General features: G+C 29.3%; 3 protein-coding genes and 1 non-coding gene across 11 annotated transcripts in view; 2 read left to right on the forward strand and 2 right to left on the reverse strand.

Annotated features, from left to right (window-relative positions):
• The window catches only part of LOC100159721 (sodium leak channel non-selective protein), a 9,077-nt gene extending 4,152 nt beyond the window's left edge, over window positions 1-4,925 (forward strand). Inside the window, exons 15-28 of the mRNA XM_029491492.1 lie at window positions 389-739; window positions 810-977; window positions 1,041-1,249; window positions 1,350-1,470; window positions 1,944-2,077; window positions 2,135-2,300; window positions 2,358-2,552; window positions 2,625-2,842; window positions 2,918-3,141; window positions 3,221-3,357; window positions 3,629-3,765; window positions 3,825-3,981; window positions 4,039-4,155; window positions 4,212-4,925. Coding sequence (XP_029347352.1) covers window positions 389-739; window positions 810-977; window positions 1,041-1,249; window positions 1,350-1,470; window positions 1,944-2,077; window positions 2,135-2,300; window positions 2,358-2,552; window positions 2,625-2,842; window positions 2,918-3,141; window positions 3,221-3,357; window positions 3,629-3,765; window positions 3,825-3,981; window positions 4,039-4,155; window positions 4,212-4,523 — 2,646 coding nt within the window. The 3' untranslated portion in view covers window positions 4,524-4,925. The remainder of the gene's footprint in view (window positions 1-388; window positions 740-809; window positions 978-1,040; window positions 1,250-1,349; window positions 1,471-1,943; window positions 2,078-2,134; window positions 2,301-2,357; window positions 2,553-2,624; window positions 2,843-2,917; window positions 3,142-3,220; window positions 3,358-3,628; window positions 3,766-3,824; window positions 3,982-4,038; window positions 4,156-4,211) is intronic.
• A 150-nt stretch (window positions 4,926-5,075) lies between these two features.
• Window positions 5,076-9,621, reverse strand: LOC100161771 (acyl-coenzyme A thioesterase 9, mitochondrial). 4 transcript variants are annotated; one of them, XM_029491196.1, is made up of 11 exons: window positions 9,426-9,441; window positions 8,908-9,151; window positions 7,152-7,264; window positions 6,953-7,071; window positions 6,704-6,824; window positions 6,534-6,646; window positions 6,247-6,469; window positions 5,960-6,162; window positions 5,712-5,885; window positions 5,488-5,638; window positions 5,085-5,431 (listed from the first exon to the last, which is right to left on the reverse strand). In XM_029491196.1, exons 2-11 carry the CDS (start codon window positions 8,952-8,954, stop codon window positions 5,349-5,351), a joined length of 1,347 nt encoding a protein of 448 aa, XP_029347056.1. In that variant the 5' UTR covers window positions 8,955-9,151; window positions 9,426-9,441; the 3' UTR covers window positions 5,085-5,348. The 4 variants fall into 4 exon arrangements, with proteins under 4 accessions (XP_008187504.1, XP_029347056.1, XP_008187506.1 ...); XM_008189284.3 differs by lacking the exon at window positions 9,426-9,441 and adding an exon at window positions 9,272-9,419; XM_008189282.3 differs by lacking the exon at window positions 8,908-9,151 and having other exon boundaries at window positions 5,076-5,431; window positions 9,426-9,621.
• A 1,787-nt stretch (window positions 9,622-11,408) lies between these two features.
• On the forward strand, window positions 11,409-15,933 carry LOC100159014 (NADH dehydrogenase [ubiquinone] 1 beta subcomplex subunit 7). Of its 5 annotated transcripts, none has more exons than XM_008189279.3 (4): window positions 11,409-11,653; window positions 11,730-11,898; window positions 12,407-12,550; window positions 15,789-15,933. In XM_008189279.3, the coding sequence occupies exons 1-3, from the start codon at window positions 11,545-11,547 to the stop codon at window positions 12,516-12,518; spliced, it is 390 nt and encodes a 129-aa protein (XP_008187501.1). In that variant the 5' UTR covers window positions 11,409-11,544; the 3' UTR covers window positions 12,519-12,550; window positions 15,789-15,933.
• A 160-nt stretch (window positions 15,934-16,093) lies between these two features.
• Mir29 (microRNA mir-29) lies at window positions 16,094-16,157 on the reverse strand. The gene has a single exon (NR_040147.1). It is a non-coding gene; the product is annotated as a microRNA mir-29 (primary transcript).
• Between the last annotated feature and the right edge of the window lie 6,539 nt (window positions 16,158-22,696).

Consider the following 22,696-nt stretch of genomic DNA (forward strand, 5'->3'; position numbering starts at 1 on the left):
AACCCACATATAAACACAGATAATCTTCTTACCATCAAGTTTCATAATAGGTCGATTCACTCTAATTGTTAAGCTAACGGTATAAAACGTGAACTGCTGAGCGTAAATTTGCTATGTTACGCGTTTGTAAGACGGAGACAACAAATGCGGGTGTAGCGTCCTCTTAACTTACCATCATTTTTTTGTTACACCCTAAATTATTTTTATGGTATTTTTTTTAAACTGTGTCAGATTTATTAAACAATTAATCTATCATTAAATTGGTCATTTGACATTTGACTCTATATAAAGATTTTAAGTATTTTATATTATATATTGAACTTTTCTTTTATAAAATAAAAATTAATATAAATATATTATAATTATTATTATACAAATACTAATTTAGTCATCTATGGTGTTAGTTAATTATGAGACACAGGTTGAAAAAGAAAAAAATAGTAATTTTATAAAATATATAGTTAATTACATTTCAATTATTTACAGTAACTTTTTGGGACTAGTAACTTACTTGGATTGGTTAATGATATTGGTGACCACATTAAGTTGTATATCAATGATGTTTGAAACACCTTTGTATCGTGTAATGGAAACTCCAGCTTTGCAAATAGCTGAATATGTATTCGTTTGCTTCATGAGTATGGAATTAGCATTAAAAATCTTGGCTGATGGAGTTTTTTTTACACCTAAAGCATATATGAAAGATGTTGCTGCTATATTAGATATATTTGTTTATGTGGTAAGTAACTTGCCTGTATAATTGTTATAAATTTAAATTATGTTTTCATATTCAATTTGTTTTATTTTAGACAAGTTTAGTATTTTTATGTTGGATGCCAACCAATGTAGCTACAAATTCGTCAGCTCATTTGCTAATGATTTGCCGATGTGTTCGTCCACTACGTATATTCTCACTAGTCCCACACATGAGAAAAGTAGTTGATGAACTTTGTCGTGGATTTAAAGAAATTTTATTGGTTAGTAAAATTATGCTTATAGTTAAATCAACTTGAATTAAATATATAAATATCTATTTTTAGGTATCTGTACTATTGATTGTGCTGATGTTTGTATTTGCCAGTTATGGTGTTCAAATTTTTGGTGGTCGTTTAGCTCGATGTAATGATCCAACTATTAAAGACCGTGCACTTTGTACTGGAGTTTTTATGCGTCAAATTTATGTAACAAAAATGAAAATGCAACCGGGACCAAATGAAACTTATCCTGCCATTTTGGTGCCAAGAGTTTGGTAAATATGAAACTGTTAAATCACATGTTACCCACGGGTACATTTTAATAAAATTCTAAGAAAAAAAAACAAATTGAGCAACTATGTATTCACAATGAAGGGCGAACCCGAGGAGGTTCAATTTCGATAATATAGGCTACGCAATGCTGACGCTGTTTGAAGTGTTATCATTCAAAGGCTGGCTGGATGTTCGTGATATACTAATCAGCGCTTTGGGACCAGTAATGTTTAATTCGTTTGCCATGATCGGGCATGCATCTTTGAAACTTGTCATTACAAAAAAGCTTAGGGGTTTAGCCCTGAAATAGAATCAAAGCATGGCTGGAACTGTATATTAATGATATATTTTTAGCCTTAATTTTTTTTATATTTTTAGTGTCTAATAAGACAATTAGCTTTTAATGTTTCAGCTATGAATAATTATTTCTCCGATATTTATTGGCTACTATGACAGTCTAAGGGAACCTAGATTTGTTAAATTTTTGAGTTTAAAATTCAATACCTATTTGGTTTGATTTTATTTGATTCTCATATGCGCTTCCTAGCTTCATTTTTCTTTTTATGATTATTTGTTTTATGATCAAAAAGAGGTTGAATTCTGTATTTTTCATTTAGTGTGAAAGCATGATGTTATTTATTATTACAAATGTATAATATTATAATATTGTAAAATTAATTATTTTTGTTTTATTAGATTCATGCAATATACATTCATATATTTATATTCTTGGGATGTATGATTGGACTCACTTTATTTGTTGGTGTTGTAATTGCTAACTATTCTGAAAATAAAGGAACTGCATTACTTACTGTAGATCAAAGACGATGGTAATCTATAAAAGGCTTTACATACTGAAAATTTATTTTAAAATTGATTAAATGCAGGTGTGACTTGAAGAAAAGACTGAAAATTGCTCAACCTTTACATTTACCTCCCAGACCAGATCGTAGAAAGTTCCGAGCATTTATATATGATATTACGCAAAAAATTCATTTCAAGAGGTTTTTTGCAGTTATCGTTTTAATCAACAGTTGTTTGTTGTGTGTTTCGGTAATTAGTTATTTGAATGTAGATATTATACAATATATTTATGAGTTATTGTTATAGTGGAGGGCCGTAGACCAACATACTGAACCTTTATCACTGGTTAGTGCATTTCTAACTTTAATATTTGTAGCAGAAGTAATTATGAAAATGATTGCATTCACGGCTCGTGGTTATTGGCAGTCACGTCGGAATCGATATGATCTTTTAGTCACTGTACTAGGAGTGATTTGGATAATTACACATTTTGTATTCCATGTAAATATTTGAATGCACCTATATTATTTTGATTTTAAATTGTATTTTTGTTGAATAATTATTCAATTTCAGAACGAATTATCTTTCTCATTTGGCTATATAGTAGTCGTATTACGCTTTTTTACAATCACAGGCAAACACGCAACACTTAAAATGCTCATGTTGACTGTTGGAGTTTCTGTATGTAAAAGCTTTTTCATTATATTTGGTATGTTTCTATTGGTGTTTTCATATGCCTTGGCGGGAACTATTTTATTCGGTACTGTAAAGTATGGTGAAGGAATTGGCAGGTAATTTATAATTATTAGTATATTGAGATATTTTTATGAATATTTTCGGTTTTACATTTTTTATTTTCATTATAGACTTGCAAATTTTGGTTCTCCAGTTACTGGAGTAGCTATGCTATTTCGCATTGTTACTGGAGAAGATTGGAACAAAATCATGCATGACTGTATGATATTACCACCACAATGTACACCCGCAAATAATTATTGGCAAACAGACTGTGGAAACTATGCAGCTGCTTTAATTTATTTCTGTTCGTTTTACGTGATGATCACATACATTGTACTTAACCTATTAGTTGGTAATTTATTTGTTTTTACAATTTTAATAAGACAACCCAAGTGACCAGTATAAAACAAAAAACTAATTTACTCTTGCAGCAATTATAATGGAAAATTTCTCCCTATTTTATTCCAATGAGGAGGATGCTTTGCTTTCATATGCAGATATTAGGAATTTCCAACACTCGTGGAACATTGTTGACGACACACAAGCTGGCGTCATTCAAGTATACAAAGTGGGTTTGAAAGAAAATAATAATTACTTTTATACATTTTTAGACAACACACATCACATCCGTAACTTAAGTAAAGATAAGTACCTATCTGATACCTGAAAATAACATCTTATAAAAATAAATAATGTTTTCCACAGACATTACTTTTATGTAATTATTTTTTTTTAACTATTTGGTTACATTTTTATAAAAACTAGAATATATTTCTGAGACTGGCAACTGCTTTCTAATGTTTTTAATTTCAATCACAAAATATTTAAAATGTTCATAGGTGAAGTTTTTATTACGCCTATTGAAAGGTAGATTAGAAACTGATCCACAAAAAGGAAAAATGTTATTGAAACACATGTGCTATGAATTAGAAAGGCTTCACAATGGACAAGAAGTAACATTTCATGATGTTTTGAAGTAATTTTAAAATACTTAAGACAGCATTCAACGTTTATTTATTATTTATTTGTACATAGTATGTTATCGTATCGCACGGTTGATATAACAAAAGCTTTACAACTTGAAGAGTTAGTTGCACGTGAAGATTTCGAAGTAAATATTCAAGAAGAAGTTGCTAAACAAACCATACGTAATTGGCTTGAAGGGTGTTTACGGAAAATGAGAGCAGCTAATGTAAATTTAAACGCTAAGTTTCTAAAGATATGATTATTAAGATTGACATTTTTACAGAGGCAACAAGGTAGTCTATTAGCTGGCCTTCGTGCAACAAATGAAATGATGCTTAGGGATTTTGAAGAGAAACAAGCTGCCAACAATGAAAAAGAAAATGAAGAAAAAGATTTAAAAGTATGTTATTACAGAGGATTTTAAACAATTCATGTTTCATTATTGCTTGATTTCAGTCTGATACAAATCGAACAAAGCTCAAATCAACTTCAGGAATTACACGTTCAGATAGTGTTGGCAGTGGATCTGGACGAAAATTTTTGACACCAACCTTATCAGATCCTTCAGATAAAGAAAAAAATCGTAAAGCTTCATACAGGAACTTAAAACCATTAAATATGTCTAATTTAAACGTGTCGACTTCTTCAAGGGAACAAAGATCAAGTACTCCTAAAGTTATAAATGCAGTGAAAGAAATACATGAATGGTGGTTAGATCAATTAGACCATTATTCAGATATATCATCTAGTGATGATGATAATTATTAATAGATTAACAACTGTAATTAGTTAACTTATGTTTGTATTTATGATGCCGGATTCACAGCATAAGCTTCTATCATTCACATATTCAATAATTGAATAATGTACTTGAACAGCCCGCATGTTACTTGCGTCCTATAAGCTTCTTTATAAGAATTTCTAATATTATGGCATGTGAATTGCATCCATATGCAAGGACACAACTTACTTCTGGTAATAATTAACAGGTAATTTTCATCTGAACAGTTTATACGTAAGTTACCTACTATTATCAATTTGGGATGCAGGTAGTATTACCGCATAGACCGTTCAAGTTGTACGTATGATTATGATTATTGATCTTATAATATTTTTTATGTATGTATAGACTTACTAGTTTTAAATAGAAATAAAACATACAACATTTTTATACTACAAAGTTACTAGTTTTTGAATGATTCCGACTTGCTATAAATTGGCAGCTAAAGCTTATGCTATGAATTCCACATGACTATTATTAGTTTAACACAAAGTGCATAAAAATATTTTTAATACTAGGAATTATATAATAGAAAATTATTAAGTGAATAGTTACAAAGTACTTTTATTAGTTAACAAATTATAAACTCAAAAATGCGACAAATAAAAATATTAAGTTTTTAAAATTAAAGAGGTAACTTTTTATACAAAAAAAAAAAGTTTTTTGTATTTTATCAAAACTTCATTTGGTATTGAATAAACTGTTTACCAACACCCATTTAGTTTTAAAATTTCATAAAAGTTAGGAAATTAGCTTATTAGAATGTGTTATTTGAATTCCTTCAAAATATTATAAACCCCATTCCCATAATCTTAGTTATCCTCGGGTTGTCCCTTTTCTAAGTGGTTGACAAAATCCAAGTACCGTCTACGCCCATCAATGAAGAGCATAGAATCTAAAAAATAGGTTTATTTTATTAGTCTAATGAATTACATAATTTATTATTTTTACCATGATAATTCTGAGGTAATACTGAATCAACATCATTTGGAGCAACATAAACATGGTAAAATGAGTTAGAAGTTAAACTTCTTTTACTTTCAAGTTCTTCAACTTTGGCAATAATTTCTACTATCATTACTCTACCACTGGTGTAACATATCTAATGAATGAATAAGAAAAATATAGAGGTTATTTTAACTTAAATAATTGATTAATACAAATTTATGTTTTACCTGTCCATTTAACTTCAATTTGCTACCAATTGGAACTGGTTTTCGAAAAGTAATACTATTAATTGCTTCTAATGTCACCCTTGTTTTGCTGTGCGCACTTGCTACTAAAAATCCAAGTTCAGTAGCAACACGCATCAAATAACCACCAAAAACAGTATTATGTAAGTTTCGATCCTAAAATAGTATTAAAATTTGCTATAAATAACGACAAAACAGTATTATATTATTTATTATATGTTATAATATACTTCAGGATGGCAAAGAATGTTAGTTTCAAGCATCGTATCATCCATCCACACACTATTTTCTGGTAATATTTTATTACCAATTATTGGCTCTTTTCTATTGACTGTTTTCATAAATGTTTCATATATAAGTGATTGTTCTTCAGGTGTTGGCATTTTATTCAATATTGAGTTTTGGCGAGCCATTTTTCTATCCTCGTTTTTTTCTAAATCACAAATTTAATTGATTTTGTCTACATTTGCTATTAATGAAATTTTTTGTATTAAAAAATGTTCAGTTTAATATTTACTTGCAGAAAGTATCATTACATTTTTTTCGCGTTCTCCAACTGGTACTAAATTATTTACCATGACAGATGATGTATTTGTTGGATCTCTAGCAACAAACACAAAATGAGCTCTTGTAATACGCTCAAATTTGTCATTATTAAGTTGTTCAAGCCACAAAGTAACCTCTAATGAAGTTTTGCCAACATGAGTTACTTGGCCGCTTAGAATTAAATCTTTATCTGGCTGAAATAAAAATTTTGATTATTATTATTTTTATTTAATTTTAAGTATCAAAATATTAGCTTACAAATCGATTAGCATTTATGACAACATCATCTACTAGTAATGTTACAACAACGTATGGTGTTGGAACATCCAGTGGTTGCATTGGATTATAAATGTGCTTCATAACAATCCAAACTAAAATTATGAATAGTATTATTAATTATTTTTTATTTTTTATTTTAATTTTTTTACCAGCAAAAAGATCCATATCTTCTAAAAGGCGGCCAATTCGTAAACTTTTGAATGTTGTAGTGTACTTATTTTGCAATGTCAAATCAGTACTCAAGGGAACTATAGCTCTGTCAAAACTGTCCTACAAATATAGCATAAAACATACTACCTACATAATTTGTTATTAATTTATGAAATCATAATTGCACTTAAAATGTCAAATGGATTACTTTAAAATTATGAATACATTTTAATTACTTATGAACTTACATTCATAGAGCGAGGTGGTAGTTCATTTTGTTCTTTTGGCAGGTACTCAGATAACCATCCCCTTTCTTCATTTTCATATTTTCCAGATATACCCATTATATTGGATAATTTTAGTTTAACTTAACAACATTATAATATAGTTTAGACTAACAACAATGAAATAAGTACTTCAAATAATATAGTATATACTAATAATTACTGTCTTGCATAGTCTGTAAATTTCTAAAGTCTTTTGGCGGCGAATTTGATTCATTCTTCCAGCGTCTGTATATTTGCTGAACATATATTCCATGTGTTATTTGTGTTTTAAATCTAAAAATTAGTATAATCTCTATAGGTATAGTATGTTATTTATATAAATTAATAAATGTATTAGTATTCATTTATGGACACATATGTGTATTTCTGACAGGGGTTGATTTATGTGGGGGGGAATGTGGTGGTCACCCCCTCTCCCTCTTTGGGCTTTGCTTGACGAATAACAATTTAATTACAGTCAAGTCCTTGTTGTACTTTATATATCACTCATAAATATTCTTGCTCGCCCCCTCCCCTCTTAAACAAGCTCCATTTATGCCCCTGATTGCAGATGTTATTAAACCAATGTGTTAGATTATAAAAATTAGTTATATTTTATATAATTCAAATTACGGTCGCAAAATATCTAAATATTATATTTAAAATGAAGGTATATATAATTGTAACTTTAAATACGTCTGTAATTGGTAAAAAAAAAAAAAAAATACTAAAATACATATTTTATGATAAAACTTCTTAATTGACATCAAGATTAACTGTTAACATTTTTAAAACCAATACTTAAACACATTACTTCATAATTATTTCATGAATGTTTTTTTTTTTCATGTTTGTTGCACTATTAAGCTATGTCTAGAACAAGGATACATATTTGGTCGCCGACAATGTTTCTAAATTATCATTATAAACAGTAACACAATCGAGTGTAAGTGACATTATTGGAAACATGTTTCTTAGTCTGGACACAGATTTACAGTGATGTTTGATAATGTGTCCATCTAAAGTTAAATTTATTTACCATTTACACTTAAACTAATAGGTAGTAATTCTCTAACTCAGTTTAGAATCTTTATAGCACATTATTTATTATGAAGTCAAATTTTTATTATCTCCCCAGCTTAACTCAATAATAAAAAATTAATTCTTTAATTAAGAGAGAGGAAATACTACTTTCAATTATTGTTAATGTGTTAAAAGTGCGTTATATAAAAATAATCCTAAGATAATTATTTTCAATATTTTAATTTATTAAATTATAATAAATAATATTTTACTACCTAGGTATAATTCTTTATCTCTCTAATTAGTTTATTATCAATATAATTTTAATTATTAATCATATTATGTGTCATTGTTATCTACTAATAATACCTACTATAATGATGGTAATAACTAATAACTAATAAGCAATAAGCATAGAAAAGGTATTAGTTTACTAATCTCATAAAATACATAAAGGTTTAAAGACAAATTAAAAACAGCTCTGCCCTATCTAAGTAAGGAAATTTGTAATAATTTATAGTCAGCAGTGTACTAGCCGTCTACCAGGGTATAAACACAAGAATGTGAATATGGACTTATGGAATATTATTTAGCCATGGTCAATTTTTTTTTTTACAAATAGGTATTTTGTTGTTTGACAAAACAAACATTTTTAAGGAAATGTTATGTCCCCAGATCCCACTTCTAAGTACTAGAACAAAATATGCTCACTAGAAAAGCTGATCGGGTAACATTATGATCATTGTAATTATATACAAATCAATAATGTAATCTTTTCCTTGAATAAAATAGACAACTATATTTAAGCACAACTAATTGTAATGTTGAAGTAAGGTAGCAGGTTTATTATAACTAACTGTTAGATACTTTAATAAAATTAAATAAATTATTAAAAATATTTGTATGATACTTACAAAGACTTTGGAGAAGTCAAGATGTTAACAAATATTTTAGGACTCATTTTATTTTAGGTATTCTTTTTTATTTTTAATTACGAAGTTATTAATTTGCCAATTAGGTTCTTTTTGCGAGATTACTGGGTAAAAGAAGAGATAAGTAGCATTGGCAGCAACTTGCAACTTATCAAAACTTGGTAGTTTTGAGATTATTCAATGACAATTATTTGATGTTAGCTCGTCTTTGGTTCGTGAATGATGACTGAAATATTAAATACCAGACTACTCAAAAAACGATGGTCAAACATTATATTGTAATAAATAATGCATAATTATAATTAAAATATGTAAGCGGTATTAGAAATTTAAGAATGTTATCTACGGTATTAGTATGAGTGGCGAATGGCTGACAGTATGGCACACAGCTGTAGAGTTCACGGATAGAGTGTAATTTGTAAATCACAGACTACGAAGTAGTAGGTAGCAAAATAAAGAAATAGTCGAAGTACACAATAATAGTACTATCTACGACTTACAACAGCCTTGCGATACAGCCCCGTGTTATGTTATCAGCACAGACACAACAAGATATCTGTGGACGTTGCACCCGCGTGTGTCTCTCCGTCAAAATAATATGTACAACATAGCAAAAACTGTTTTGCGCGTCAAGAACCGAGAACGTTACGTTCATAACTAAGAAACAAAATTTTCACCACATAAAAAGGAGAACCGTGGCTGTACAATATCGTTTTTATTTTTTCGTTATCGGAATTTAAAAAAAAGTTATTTAAGTTTAAAAAATGGATTTTGAAACAGTTAAGAATTTTTTTTTTGTATAAGTGATATCAAAAAAATAAAAACGATATTGAACAGCTAAAGTTCTCATTTATATGTGGTGAAAATTTTGTTTCTTAGTTATGACTGTAGCCTTCTCGGTTCTTTCCCGCGCCAAAACGTTTTCACTATGCCGTACGTGTGTAAGACGGATGTAATATTATAATATTGTCTTAAATGTTGATAAAAATAAAAAGCGTTTTCGCGGAAGTACTGAGAGCAAACAGTTAACTAAAAACCGGCCAAGTGCGAGTTGGACTCGCGCACAAAGCGTTCCGTAACATAATCAGCCATAAACATGTCGGCAATACTGCTTACATTATAATATATTCTAGGATTTTTAGTATTTTTTGTTATAGCGGCAACAGAAATACATAATCTGTGAAAATTTCAACTTCCTAACTTACATGGTTCATGAGATACAGCCTGGTGACAGACGGACGGACGGACGGACAGCGGAGCCTTAGTAATAGGGTCCCGTTTCATCGTACGGAACCCTAAAAATTGTTTTGGCAATATTTTTACGTAAAACAGTTGGAAAATTAATGAATTAAATCTTAAATGTATATTATATTTCAAATATTAAGTGTGGATACCAAAACAGGGGGCGTCATTTCAACTTTTTTTTTGTTGGTGCCAAAATGTTTGCCGGCCATTCAAATTTTTACCAGGCCACATAGAAAACTTTCTTTTTTTTTTTTTAGGGGGGGGTTGGGACAAGTGGGGATAAAAACTGTAGAAGATTTTTATTTAATATGTCACTTATATTAGTATGAAAATATACAATATTGTTACTATTTTTGAAGAATTATGTGTAGGTACTTTTAATGTATTTATTTTATATTATGGATACTGTGGTATTTACATTTGGTAAATAAATTTATGGGTATAACACTAATAAAATAGTAAATACCTAATCGAACCTAACGTCCTAACCAACACATTTTTTCCCTCTGCATAATCAAAATATATAATATAGGCAGCTTAATAAAACCAGAAATTTATTTTATGGGTACCATTCTTCACAATGTTTGTGTTATAATTTTATCAATTATAATATTGTAGGACCTCTAAGCCACATCAAACATTATTACAATACAGTTTTTTAATACTGAAAAGATATAGGGCTATATAATTTAAAACACTTAGGTATATCGGTGCTTAAATTTAATGATGGCTGCAGGCCAAAGAAGGCGTTTTAAAAAAAAGTTGGTGTATATGTACACCTTGCACCCCCCCCCCCCCCAAATGACACCCCTGTACCAAAAACCAAAATAGGTTTTGGTATAAAACCAGGTTTGAAAATAAAAGTTAATACTTAGATATTTATCTTGATTACCGATCACCAATAGGCAGAAAGCACTCCCAGATTATATATATGTATTTACTATCTATATACTAAATGCAATTACACAGATATTTATATAATACAATATTGTCAATTTTATCAATATTGTATTTTATTGTCATAGACTAATATAATATATATAATAATATAATATAGACTAATATTATTAAGACCTATTAAGAATTAATATTAATGATTATTGTATAATATAAATATGTGTGGGCTATTTTAATTCTGTGATTAACTTCGGCCATTAAAAGGTTATTGAACAGCTGTGATATGGTTTTTGTTTCATGATTTTAATCAAAGATAATTTCTTATCATTCCGTTTTTTTAACATTCGTTTTACTTCAAAGTTACACTAGTTTCAGCAGTTACAGTCTACAGAATACATACAATTTATTTTACAATTTTACATGCAATTTTCCAGCTAGAACCATCCTTGTAGATCATCGTTTTGCGATATTGCCGTGATGGGACACACATGGTCAGAATATGTCGCTCCGGAGACAACGCCGTTGCGAGACAAACCATCGCAATTTGAACCTCATTTTGGTTTTTCCACGGAAAGACGAGAGAAAAGTAATGTATCACCACACGTTGACGACTTAAGTTTTGTCGTACAATGTATTAAATATTGGATTGAATTCTCCTTTAGAAATGATCGCTTCACTAGCAGAAATGGAATCAGCTAAAGTTCCGTTGGACGCCAGAGACTTTTGTGCACACATGTTATTGAATTTAAGAGGTTGTATCAGAGATAACTTCCCATTCAACCACCATTGTCACCATGAAAGAGAAGAATATTATGAATGCCAGTATCATGAGTAAGTCATATACCTATACACAGTCTAAGATTAGTGTAGAGTATGTATTTCTATACTTTGCCCTTTACTCCTTCATCGAGCCATTGTCCTTTATAATTACATATATTAAAAGTCTAGGTCTATCAAATATGATACACATTTGATTTGCCCAATTATTGTGGCATATTATAGGATATACAATGTACTTTCGATAACTCAAAATTCTCGACATCTCAAACAAATAACAATAACACATTAAAATGTTGATAACATTTTTAGTGAATCAAATTTTTTTTCCCTATGAGCTTCGATTTACCGAGAGTACACTGTATAACTCATGAACAATTTGCTTTATAAATGTAGTCTGATTTTAATTGCAATTATACGATATTCCTACTGATCCTACTACTTTTGTAACCAAATTCTGTTTATATATATACTTAAAATTTCCTATATTTTTTTTTTATATATTCCAATGATAGTTTAAACATAACTAGGTATTTTAAGCATTTTTAATAACAAATTTTAGTTATTTGGATCGCATGAAGGACTACGAAAGAGAAAAGCGATTATTACACAGAAGACATCAATTAAGACAAGGAGGTGCACCAAATGCAGAAGAAGGCACTATCAGTGCTTAAATGGTATTAATATAATTTAATACCTAGCTTAGGTAATTATAATTTCTATTTAGAGTAGGTATAGACTATTAAATATAGTGTTTGATAACTATCTTTTTGTTTCGTGATTAAATTAATAGAAGTTTAGGTAGTAATTAATAAAATTATTGTATCAATACTTTTTGAGTATTTTTGTATTTTTTTTAGTTATACAATTGACACTTACATAGTTTTATTATTTTTGTCTTATGTAGTAATATATACATTTCGTCAGTACTTAGCAATTAATATTAAGAAATATTTTTATTATTTTATTAACGGTTTTATACATTTTTATGCATAATCAAATATCATAGGTTGGATGATATTATAAGATATTATTAGTATTCCAAGCTAATAATATACAATAATTATATTATTGTATATCAGTGGTTTTCAACCTTTTTTTAAACACAGTTCTCTTCACAATATTTTCACAGCAACATGTCTTAGCCATGAATATTTTCTTCATCAAACATCATTATTTTTTTTAGGCCATTTTGTAATTTTTTACAAGAAATTAGATCAAATTAGATCATGAAAAAATCATACTTTATTGTATACATATAGGTATATTAATAGTTATTAATTTATATTTCATTATATTATATTCTTATTAAGTTTAATTATAATAAAAAAACATTCAGAAGTTTGCAGTTCACCTATAGAATGCTTGAGACACACCACGACACATCAGCTGTAAACCATTAATTTATTTACTTATAATTTTAATTAATTTGACAAACATGTCCGCTAAACTAGTGCTGTTAAAGTAAAACATTAAATTTGGCCATATTCTACAATATAAACACATTTTTCAATGTAAAATGTTATTTTTATCAGAATGAGAAAGAAAATCTTGTCCAACATTTTTCAACTCATATTCATCTATTATTATATCAGTGTCTTCTTCTTTCAGTTTTAATATAATGAATTTTTTAATTTCTGTTACGTCAATCAATCTATTGTTGGATTAAAATCTTTAATGCCTAATTGAGTAGGTAGCAAAATGTAGTGCTTTATTTGTGAAAACAATATTACTTACCAAGACATTTGTTTCTTTTCAATAGCTGTAGATTTTGCTGTTTGTTTTCTTTTATGTCTCTTATACAAATGTAATTCCTTAGTTTTATGTTTATTAAGGCATTCATCATTGTAATAATATGCTTAAAATTTACATGGCTCTCTTACTAAATTTTAGTAAACTATCAATGACTTTAAAATATATCTTTTTTCATTGACAGATAAATGATTTAGTTTTTCAAACATTCAACATTGTGTTTTTAATACAAACTGAAGAACTTTCCAAACCAATCTACATGACCACCATATAGTCTATATTATTTATTTTATAATGCTATAGAGTATAGATTAATAATTGTATTATATTAATTCAGGCAAATTATTTTTTTTTGTTTTGTGATACGCCATTTATAATTTGATTATGTAACTCTTGTTCTTAAAATACAGTTTTAATAACTTTGACATATAATTTCCAAAGTAATGTGAAAATATAAATCAATTAAATTTAAGTGAAAAATTTTGAATTTGTCCAGCGATTATTAACAGTCTTTATTTAGAAAATCAGGGTAAAAATTCTACAAATTTAGAAAAATAATAAATTTATCATTAAAATTATAATTTAATGCAATCTTCAAATGTTAACCTTCCTGAAATTAAACAGTTGCACAGAACTTGGTTTGAAAGAACATTATGAAATCCTTAAAAAACAATTAATATGATTTGTGAACTTGATTTAAGTAAACACTAAGCTGCTGAAACATTCAGTTTCGCATTACAATATTAGAATGTTGTCTTGATCAAATTTCTACTTCCTATTTTTGTTTTAAATTGTCACATTTGTGTCATAAACACAATATTTGCTAATGAGTTATGACTAATGTAGTAATATTACATTATATATTTTACATTCGATAAAATTAGCATCAAATTTTAATATTAATTATTATTATTAAAATAATTTGACAATTTATCAAAATCTATCAAATATTAAATCAATATCAATACTTGATTTAAACAAACATAAACTTTTTAAAAAAAAATTAAATAATTTAATACCTAATTTTTATTGATAAATTTACAATCTTAAAACAAGTTGATAGCATAATATTATATTGTTGGGCATTCTTAACATTTCACTCACCTGGATATAGGATTTGTGATATTAAGTTATAAATTAACCAATAATCATAGATAAAAAATTATTCTAAGGAAGGCTTGATTAAAATCATAGATATATTTAGTTATGCTGTTGTTAATTCAAATATAGTCAATCATTTTTCCTTACACTTATTAAATCTCTTTAATAAACAGAATATTCGCATGAATTCAAATTTTTCTAGAAAAATAAAACTGTATTGATTCGGTATTTAGTTTTAAATATTTTACGTAGGTGCCGATTAGATTCTTTTATTATTTCAAAAGTCAAATATTTCAATTCTTATAACTATTTAAAAAAAAAACATGTTACAAATACATTTGAAAATAAAAATTGTGTTTTAATGGATTATTGTATATAATTTTATTTGAAATATCAAAACAACAATTTTACTATGAAAATTTTAACTTTTAGTGCTAATGTCTGTTTAACCAACTAATTGTATTTATTTATCTGCAAGATTAATAATAAAGGGATGGTAAACAATGGATAATTCAATATGAAATAATTTCATTTTATTTAGAATTTGAAATACTTTACAAAAACTTTGCCTATTTATGTATGTTCTTTAAATCTGATAAATTAAAAAATTTCTCTCCAGAGTATAAGGGTTACCACATTGATAAGTTTCTATCCTTGTGTTTTTTGTTGTATACTATAATACTATAAAATATTCCACAGTTAAACATTTTATTTTTAAAAAAGTTAGTAAATTTACTTACTTATTATGTAAAAAAGAAAATTAAAGATTGTAAATAAAAGTTTACCCAAAAGTGAAAGAATCTTCATAACCTATTGGTTAAAGAATATAATTGTATTTCTTAATTTATTGTTTAAATATAGATAAAATAATAAACAATGGTCAATGATGTACTTTATAATGAAAAAGTCATACTTAATGAATATTTTACATGTCTAAAAGGAGATTTAAAATATGTGTTTATAAAAACTTAACAATATTAAAAATAGTTAATTAGAATCTAAGGAATAACTATTATTTATAATTAATTTCGTTCAAACGTAATACAGATTACACAGCATAATATAATTGTTGTTAAAATGTTTTTTTCCAGAGACATTGAATATAATGAAGAAACACGTGCAAATAAATGAGCAATAGGTATGTTTAGAATAATTGTGTTATAGATATTTTGTTCTGATTATAATATGTTATATAAAATAATAAATAAAGCTCACTTTGTATTGATATAAAAAAAATGTACAACTTAATTTCTAACTGCACCATGATTAAAATAAACAAGACAGTATACAAGAATAAAAAAAAAAATTACAATAATATGCATAATATTATAATATATTTTAATAGATACCTCCACTAATTGAATAAGTTCTTCTGGAAGACATCCCGTCGATAAGTACTGGTTTCAAATGGTGCTAGACAAGTTACAAAATTAATACTTCTATGCACCAATACGAAACCAGTATTCACCAACGTTTAACGATCCGATTAGGTACACAGCTCTCATATAGGTATAGACCATACATTATATAGTAATAGGACACACACTTTGATACGTCCAAAAGAAGAGTCGTGCGAATACTGCGCTTGTCTGCCCGGAATCCTTTGACTTATATACGCAAAACAGTATTGTTCTATGATTCCTGTATTAACCCATGCCTATTATCGCGTGTAGAGGGAAAAGGCGTGCAGCAGCGGCGTTGCATAAAATATAACAGTATTCATTTGTTTCCGTCTGCTTGATTCATAAAAATCATATTATGTTCTTGGGTATTATTATTGTTTTAAAATATCTGTCCTTAAAACTCACCGTGCGAGTACAATTTCCTCAGGGTTGATGGGTGGGAACACGTGGTAATGCAAGACGACAGTCGAAACCCGATAGCTGGTGGCTTACGGTCTTGTACCACCGGTGTCTGGTAACAATATTATACGGCTTCGTGTGTTGGTCAATGAATAAAACTCGTTTTTTCTTTCTTTTTTTGTTTTAGTTAAATCTAGCGAACATTTTTAACTGAACGCTTATTTTCATTGTTCTAATCTTGTGATGGGCGAGTCGTCTAACTGTAAAATATAATATATTAATATGCATATTATATTTAATATAATAGTTTTGGAGTATGTAAAATAGATCAATAAAAAATTAATATTTTATGTTAAAAATAAATTCAAACGGAAAATTGGTACTTGATTTAATAGTTAACATATTATATTATTATAGTCTTGTTTCGTAAATTTCTATATATCAACTGTTAAATTAATTGTATAAAAATAACATTAACTACCATCTTCAGATAAAAAAATGAATTATAGTAAATCTTTTAAATATTATACACTCCATATCGAAATTGATTGTAGTTATGATGACGATGTAATTGAATTGGTTTATCGATTTGAATTACAGTACCACTGACAAAATCAAATAATATTACGCTACACGCGTATATTTTGTCTAGACGTAAAACGTAACTCATGGCGTATACAATAATTAACCAGTAGGCAATAAACAGCTATTTGCCATCGTTTATAAAAAAAATATTTTATAATATAACCCATCTATGTCATATTAACCTATATAGTTCTTGTTTTGTATGAAAGTTGTCAAATTTTCCTATTTCCATTTGGCTCGGTCGTAAATATATATGATATTATATGTGTACATTTACAATGACCTTATAACCTAATATGTATATACAAAACAACATTAAACCAATTATGTCCACTGAAATTTCTCAAGGCCATCAGAACTTTTTTAACGAATAATATCGATATGTACCTATGGATTTCGGTATACAAATATATACGATTACTGGTCGCTATTGTTTGAGCAACTTTATTCCGCGGAATAATAGCAGTATGATTTGCTTAAACAAAAATTTTACAGCAATGACAATGATATGAGGATATAATGTACTTATATAATTTCTTTTTATGGCAGCTTTTAACATCAGCTAACGATAATCGTTTACTTACGAAAGCTAAAATGATTAGATTAGATAAGATTGATTATATTATATCTAACACAGACTAAGTGGTCTATGAGTCAAAATGAAAAAATATTCTATTAATAATTTTAAAAAATTTAGCAATTTCTAATGTTCTAAAATTTTAAGTATGCATGTAATTATTATTAGTATGGCTCAAGGGCTGTAAAGTTATAGTAAATTATTATTCTATTTTTGCTTGTTGTCTAGGGATGGCAGCTAGCTTTTTTAGGACAAATTTATTAATATGCTCAAAGTATATTAATGACACCTAATTTTGAAATTTGAAATTTACATTTTTATTTTTTTAAGGTCTTTTCCTATCTAATTATGGACATTTTGTCAATTTGCGTGTTCTGAACAAGTTGTTAAAAAATATAGTGAAGATTTCTTTTCAAATGTAATTGTTTAATAATTTAAAATTAATTTTTTTACCTCTTGTATTGTGTGTAAAATGTAGATTAAATCTCAACTGCAAAGCACATTATTACAATTTAACGTGTTTTATGCTTACAAAACGTGTACCTATAATTTATATTTATATGAATAAAATATTTTAGCACCCACTGCAGATGATGATCGTCTTGTGTGTGTTAATACAACAATGTTATACGCGTAAATAATATTATATACATCGCTCCGCAGGTAGTACGTAGGTTATATATAATAGGTAGCCTACGCACACATCACAGACCGCGGTGCTCTCCCGACTTCCCTTATATTATTATTGTACAGGTATACGTGTATGCAATTTACGAACCAACCCCCTATGGGTTTTGGTTTTTTTTTTTGTAATCCACAGCATTCCACTGGGCCATTATTAGTATTATTATTATTATTATTATTATTATTATTATTATTACTATTGTTGTCGTTGTATGTACAGCGCCCGCTCAAAAGCAGCTCTACCACCTATATAATATTTACCGTGGAGATTATAATACACCCGTGCGATAATAATACGAATACACCATATACTTAAAACAATATAATTATTAAATAATTTAAAAACTATGGAATATAATATAGGTAATAATAATGATATCGTAGCTTTTCGTTCGAATTCGAAACAATGATCGAATGATGTACCTATTAATTCGCGATCTTATTATTAATAGGTACAATGTACCTGGTATGTATACTCTTTAACGACGTTATACCTAAATAATAACTGCGTTATATTATTATATGTACTAGCTCTAAGTGAAACTCGGGGCTCTTTGGACTCGCTGAGAGTGGGAACCGATTTTGGAGACAATGTCGTTGTAATTATAAAAGTCGCAAAGTTTCTAAGACGAAAGTATATGTATGTTATAAGAAATCTATTTATATATTAGTATAATATTACCGGTGATAAGCGTGCGATGTCCTGTGGCCGACTTGCCCCGGGGGTGTAAACGCCACCACTAACTCGCTGCCGACGACGGCGGCCGGGAAGAAATAAACCGATGAGTCGCGGGAGAGAAAAACGGCGGACGACGACGACGAAAACGATCGGACTACGACTGCACGAGCACGGCACACACCGCGGGCGCGCGCACACTCACGCGCGATTGGTTTTTAAGGTTTTATTTCTCTTCTTCTTTTCCCGCTCGCTTTTCCTTCCGTAGTTCCGTACGCTATGCCGCCGCCGCTGTCGGACGACTCACCCGATCGGTGCCGGGTGCCTGATGAATGAACCCACACACCCGCCGGAGCGCGCCCGTCGACGGTCGCGTTTCGGTGGGAGTTTCGGACCAACGGGCAACGGCGGCGGCGATCGACTGGCGGGAAAATATTGTCGATTATTTTTTTCATCATCATTTCATTATTATTATTATTATTTATCCACCGCTTCTTGTTCTTTGCGCGCGCACACACACTGAAATATGCGATCGCACGCATATCATATATTATACAGGTTGATTCATCAGGCGTGTCAATTGCTTACCCTCCTATTTTTTTACTCAAATATTGTATCCATTCAAATTCCTATTTTTGAAATTTTTGAGCATACTGAAATATCATATTTTTAATTACTTAGATTTGTATAGCACTTATTACTAAATAGGAGTATCTTGCTTGATGACACAATTTTTTTTTCAAATGAGCTGAATCATCATTTTTTACTATTAATTATTTACCAAATGATTTTTTTTGGAAATTTTAATGTTTTTAAATTTGAATTCGAACGGGTAGTTTCCGAGTTATTAAACATTATGTAAATACTAAGGATCTAATGTCCATGATAACGGGATTAAGTATAGGTACTAGATTAAATATCACATGTATTTTATAAACCATTTTTTAGGATAATTATTATTTACTATCCTTAGTATAAACATTTTAATAACTATGAAACTACTCGTTCAAATTTTGACTTAGGTACCACAATATTTTCAAAAAAATTTAGCTATTTAAAAATGTACAGTATAAATAGGGAGTATCTCTTTTGAAAAACATAAGTTTGTATAGCCACAGTATACACTCCTGATACTGTTAGAAAAATCTATGTTCGTATCTAAAAATATTGCCTTCTTTAAGTAAACTTAAAAATTCGAAAAATCAAAATTTGAATAAATTTGTTTAATAAAAGAAGAAAGGGGGTGAGCTTGCTTGGTGAAACACTCTGTATATGTGCAAGGACCCGCCGAAAAAATCGTACGCCGCTTACACGCGGGTTCGCGCGCGCGCATATTACACAATATATATTATTATTATTATTATTATTTATTATTATAGGGGAGAGAGTGTGTGCGTCGAGATCCCTTTTGGCAGACCTTTTGTTTGCAGTACGCTTTGCAGTCGTGGTCGGTGACGGGGATTTTCGCGGCTATTTTATAATACACTTTGTATAGTGACGCGCGCGTATAGTATTTCGGAGCTCGCTCACACGAGAAGCCAAAAAGGGGTGTGGAAAGGGCGTCAGAGAGAGGTAGTGAAAAAAAAATCTAAAACCGGTAACATAGCAGCACCACCCCACACCTCTACTAACCATTTGCGAGCTTATATAAATTATATATTATACTATTATTATTTACGTACCTATACGTATTTTTTATTGTAACTGCTGCCGCAGCGGCGTCCGTCGGTTTCTAATATAACTATCTAAATTCTAGACCAGTGTTTCCCAACCTTTTTATTCCAAGCCCCCTTACCAGATTTTAAAAAATCCCTTGCCTCTCCCCCACAAACAAATACAATTAATAAAAACTGTTTTGTCTTAATAGGTAAAAAAATAAAAATAAAGCTATTAAGTTTTAATAAGTACCCCGGCGGAGATTTGGTAACCGGTCATTATTAATTTTTCGTATTTTTCCCCGTTTATGTAAATAATTAAAAACAATATTTACTCCGTGCCCCGTGAAGACTGATTGCACCTCCCCAGAAATGTGTTTCCCCACTGGTTGGTAATCATTGGTATATAGAGTAGACCCATTTGTAAGGGGGTGGAGCGAAAATTAAAAGTATAAACTCAGTCCTTGCATATTATTATATTGTTATTATTTTAACTTGCTTATTACATAATAATATTTAGTATTACGATGTTATTATAGTTGATTAATTTTATAAATTTGTTTTAACATGACGTCATACCAACGCATTATGCATAACATGGCAAATGTTATACGTTCAGAATAATCTATTTTACACTGTTTTTAATATTTTAGTGAAATGACCCATTATCAAACTTAAGGTAAGAATATTTGCTAGGGTCCTCCATAACCGTGTTTTGTTGTATTTATATCGAAACAAATTATGAGCATTTACTATTTTAAAATTAAAATATCAAAATAATAATGGAAACCTAAATAATATTCTTTCTATATATATATATAAAAGAATAAACAATCTGCGTTGGAATATAACAATGAGCGAATATGATAATAATTATAATATTCGCTCATTGTTAATTATATTAATAATACATTTTAACTGTAAATAATATGAGGAGGGAAGCTAACTTGCAGTGAAGCAACCTAACCTGATACATTTTAGTCTTTAGGTTTATTAATCTCAACAATATTTTCTCTTGAGTGAGTCGATAGGTGAGATTTATGGGTTGTGTATTGGATGAGATTTCCAATATTAACGGGTTAGTATGGGAATGGAGTTTGGAGTAAAAAGATCTGTAATGTATGGTGGCTAATTGCGCAGGTCAACTGATTCGATTTTAAGATTAGAGTGTCGTATGGAGGTAGATACAAACCAAGCCACCAAGGTTATCATATGCAGAGTGATCGACTGAAATGATTGTATAGCGCAAGTTTGGGACGGCATAGCAGAACTACAAGTTTAAATCATACATTATATATCGGTCGCAAAAGAGCTGATTTATACATAATAAGTATGGTGCGGATTGGGGAGCTTTGATTTTAAATTGGACGAAGTAGATAGGATTTACTATTTGAGTACCTTGAAATTAAACAGGTGAAACGTCGGTTCTTTGTAACGTAAATGGTACATTGGTCCCTATATACCTATACATATCAAAATCAGATCCTAAATGTATCTGGATTTATTTTAATTCGCCACTTATAGTTGCCCAGTTGTCAATTGAACCTAAGTGGACTTGAAATAGGTTAGATGATTAGTATCATTACTAGCACAAAGTATTTCGGTTTCGTCTGGAGGAGTGGTGGTCTATGGTGGTATTTAACATTTGTTCTAACTGCAGATATGTGGTATGTCAGCTGTATAAATATTAAATAGATCTGGAGAGAGATTGCTATCTTGGGGTACACCAGCTTTAATGCAGAAGTATTATAAGTATGAACTATTCTGTATCGGATTATGTAGGAGTGGACTTCGAGATATGAGCGAATAATAAGATAATATATCTGGTGCAGGTAAAAAAAGTTTGATTATGAGCGTAACATTTGCTGTTGTGCACTATATACATTATACATACTATACTATATACTATGTATAGTGCGTTAGGTATAGTTAGACGAAAACAACAGGTGCGGGTACGAGTGTACGATGTCCTGTTAAGGGGTTGTATAAGGCTGGCTAAGCCAGGATTTTATTTGGGGGG

The sequence above is a fragment of the Acyrthosiphon pisum genome, chromosome A3 (assembly GCF_005508785.2).
Source record: "Acyrthosiphon pisum isolate AL4f chromosome A3, pea_aphid_22Mar2018_4r6ur, whole genome shotgun sequence".
NCBI classification, from domain to species: Eukaryota; Metazoa; Arthropoda; class Insecta; order Hemiptera; family Aphididae; genus Acyrthosiphon; species Acyrthosiphon pisum.

Coding starts and splice junctions, on each gene's coding strand:
- LOC100161771 (XM_008189282.3), bottom strand. CDS start 9,580: ATGAACGTAACGTTCTCGGTTCTTGACGCGCAAAACAGTTTTTGCTAT. Junction 6,647..6,703: donor AGATATGGATCTTTTTGCTG/GTAAAAAAATTA, acceptor TCATAATTTTAG/TTTGGATTGTTATGAAGCAC. Junction 5,639..5,711: donor AATTGAAGTTAAATGGACAG/GTAAAACATAAA, acceptor TTCATTCATTAG/ATATGTTACACCAGTGGTAG.
- LOC100159014 (XM_008189279.3), top strand. CDS start 11,545: ATGGGACACACATGGTCAGAATATGTCGCTCCGGAGACAACGCCGTTG. Junction 11,654..11,729: donor CACGGAAAGACGAGAGAAAA/GTAATGTATCAC, acceptor ATTCTCCTTTAG/AAATGATCGCTTCACTAGCA. Junction 11,899..12,406: donor TATGAATGCCAGTATCATGA/GTAAGTCATATA, acceptor AACAAATTTTAG/TTATTTGGATCGCATGAAGG.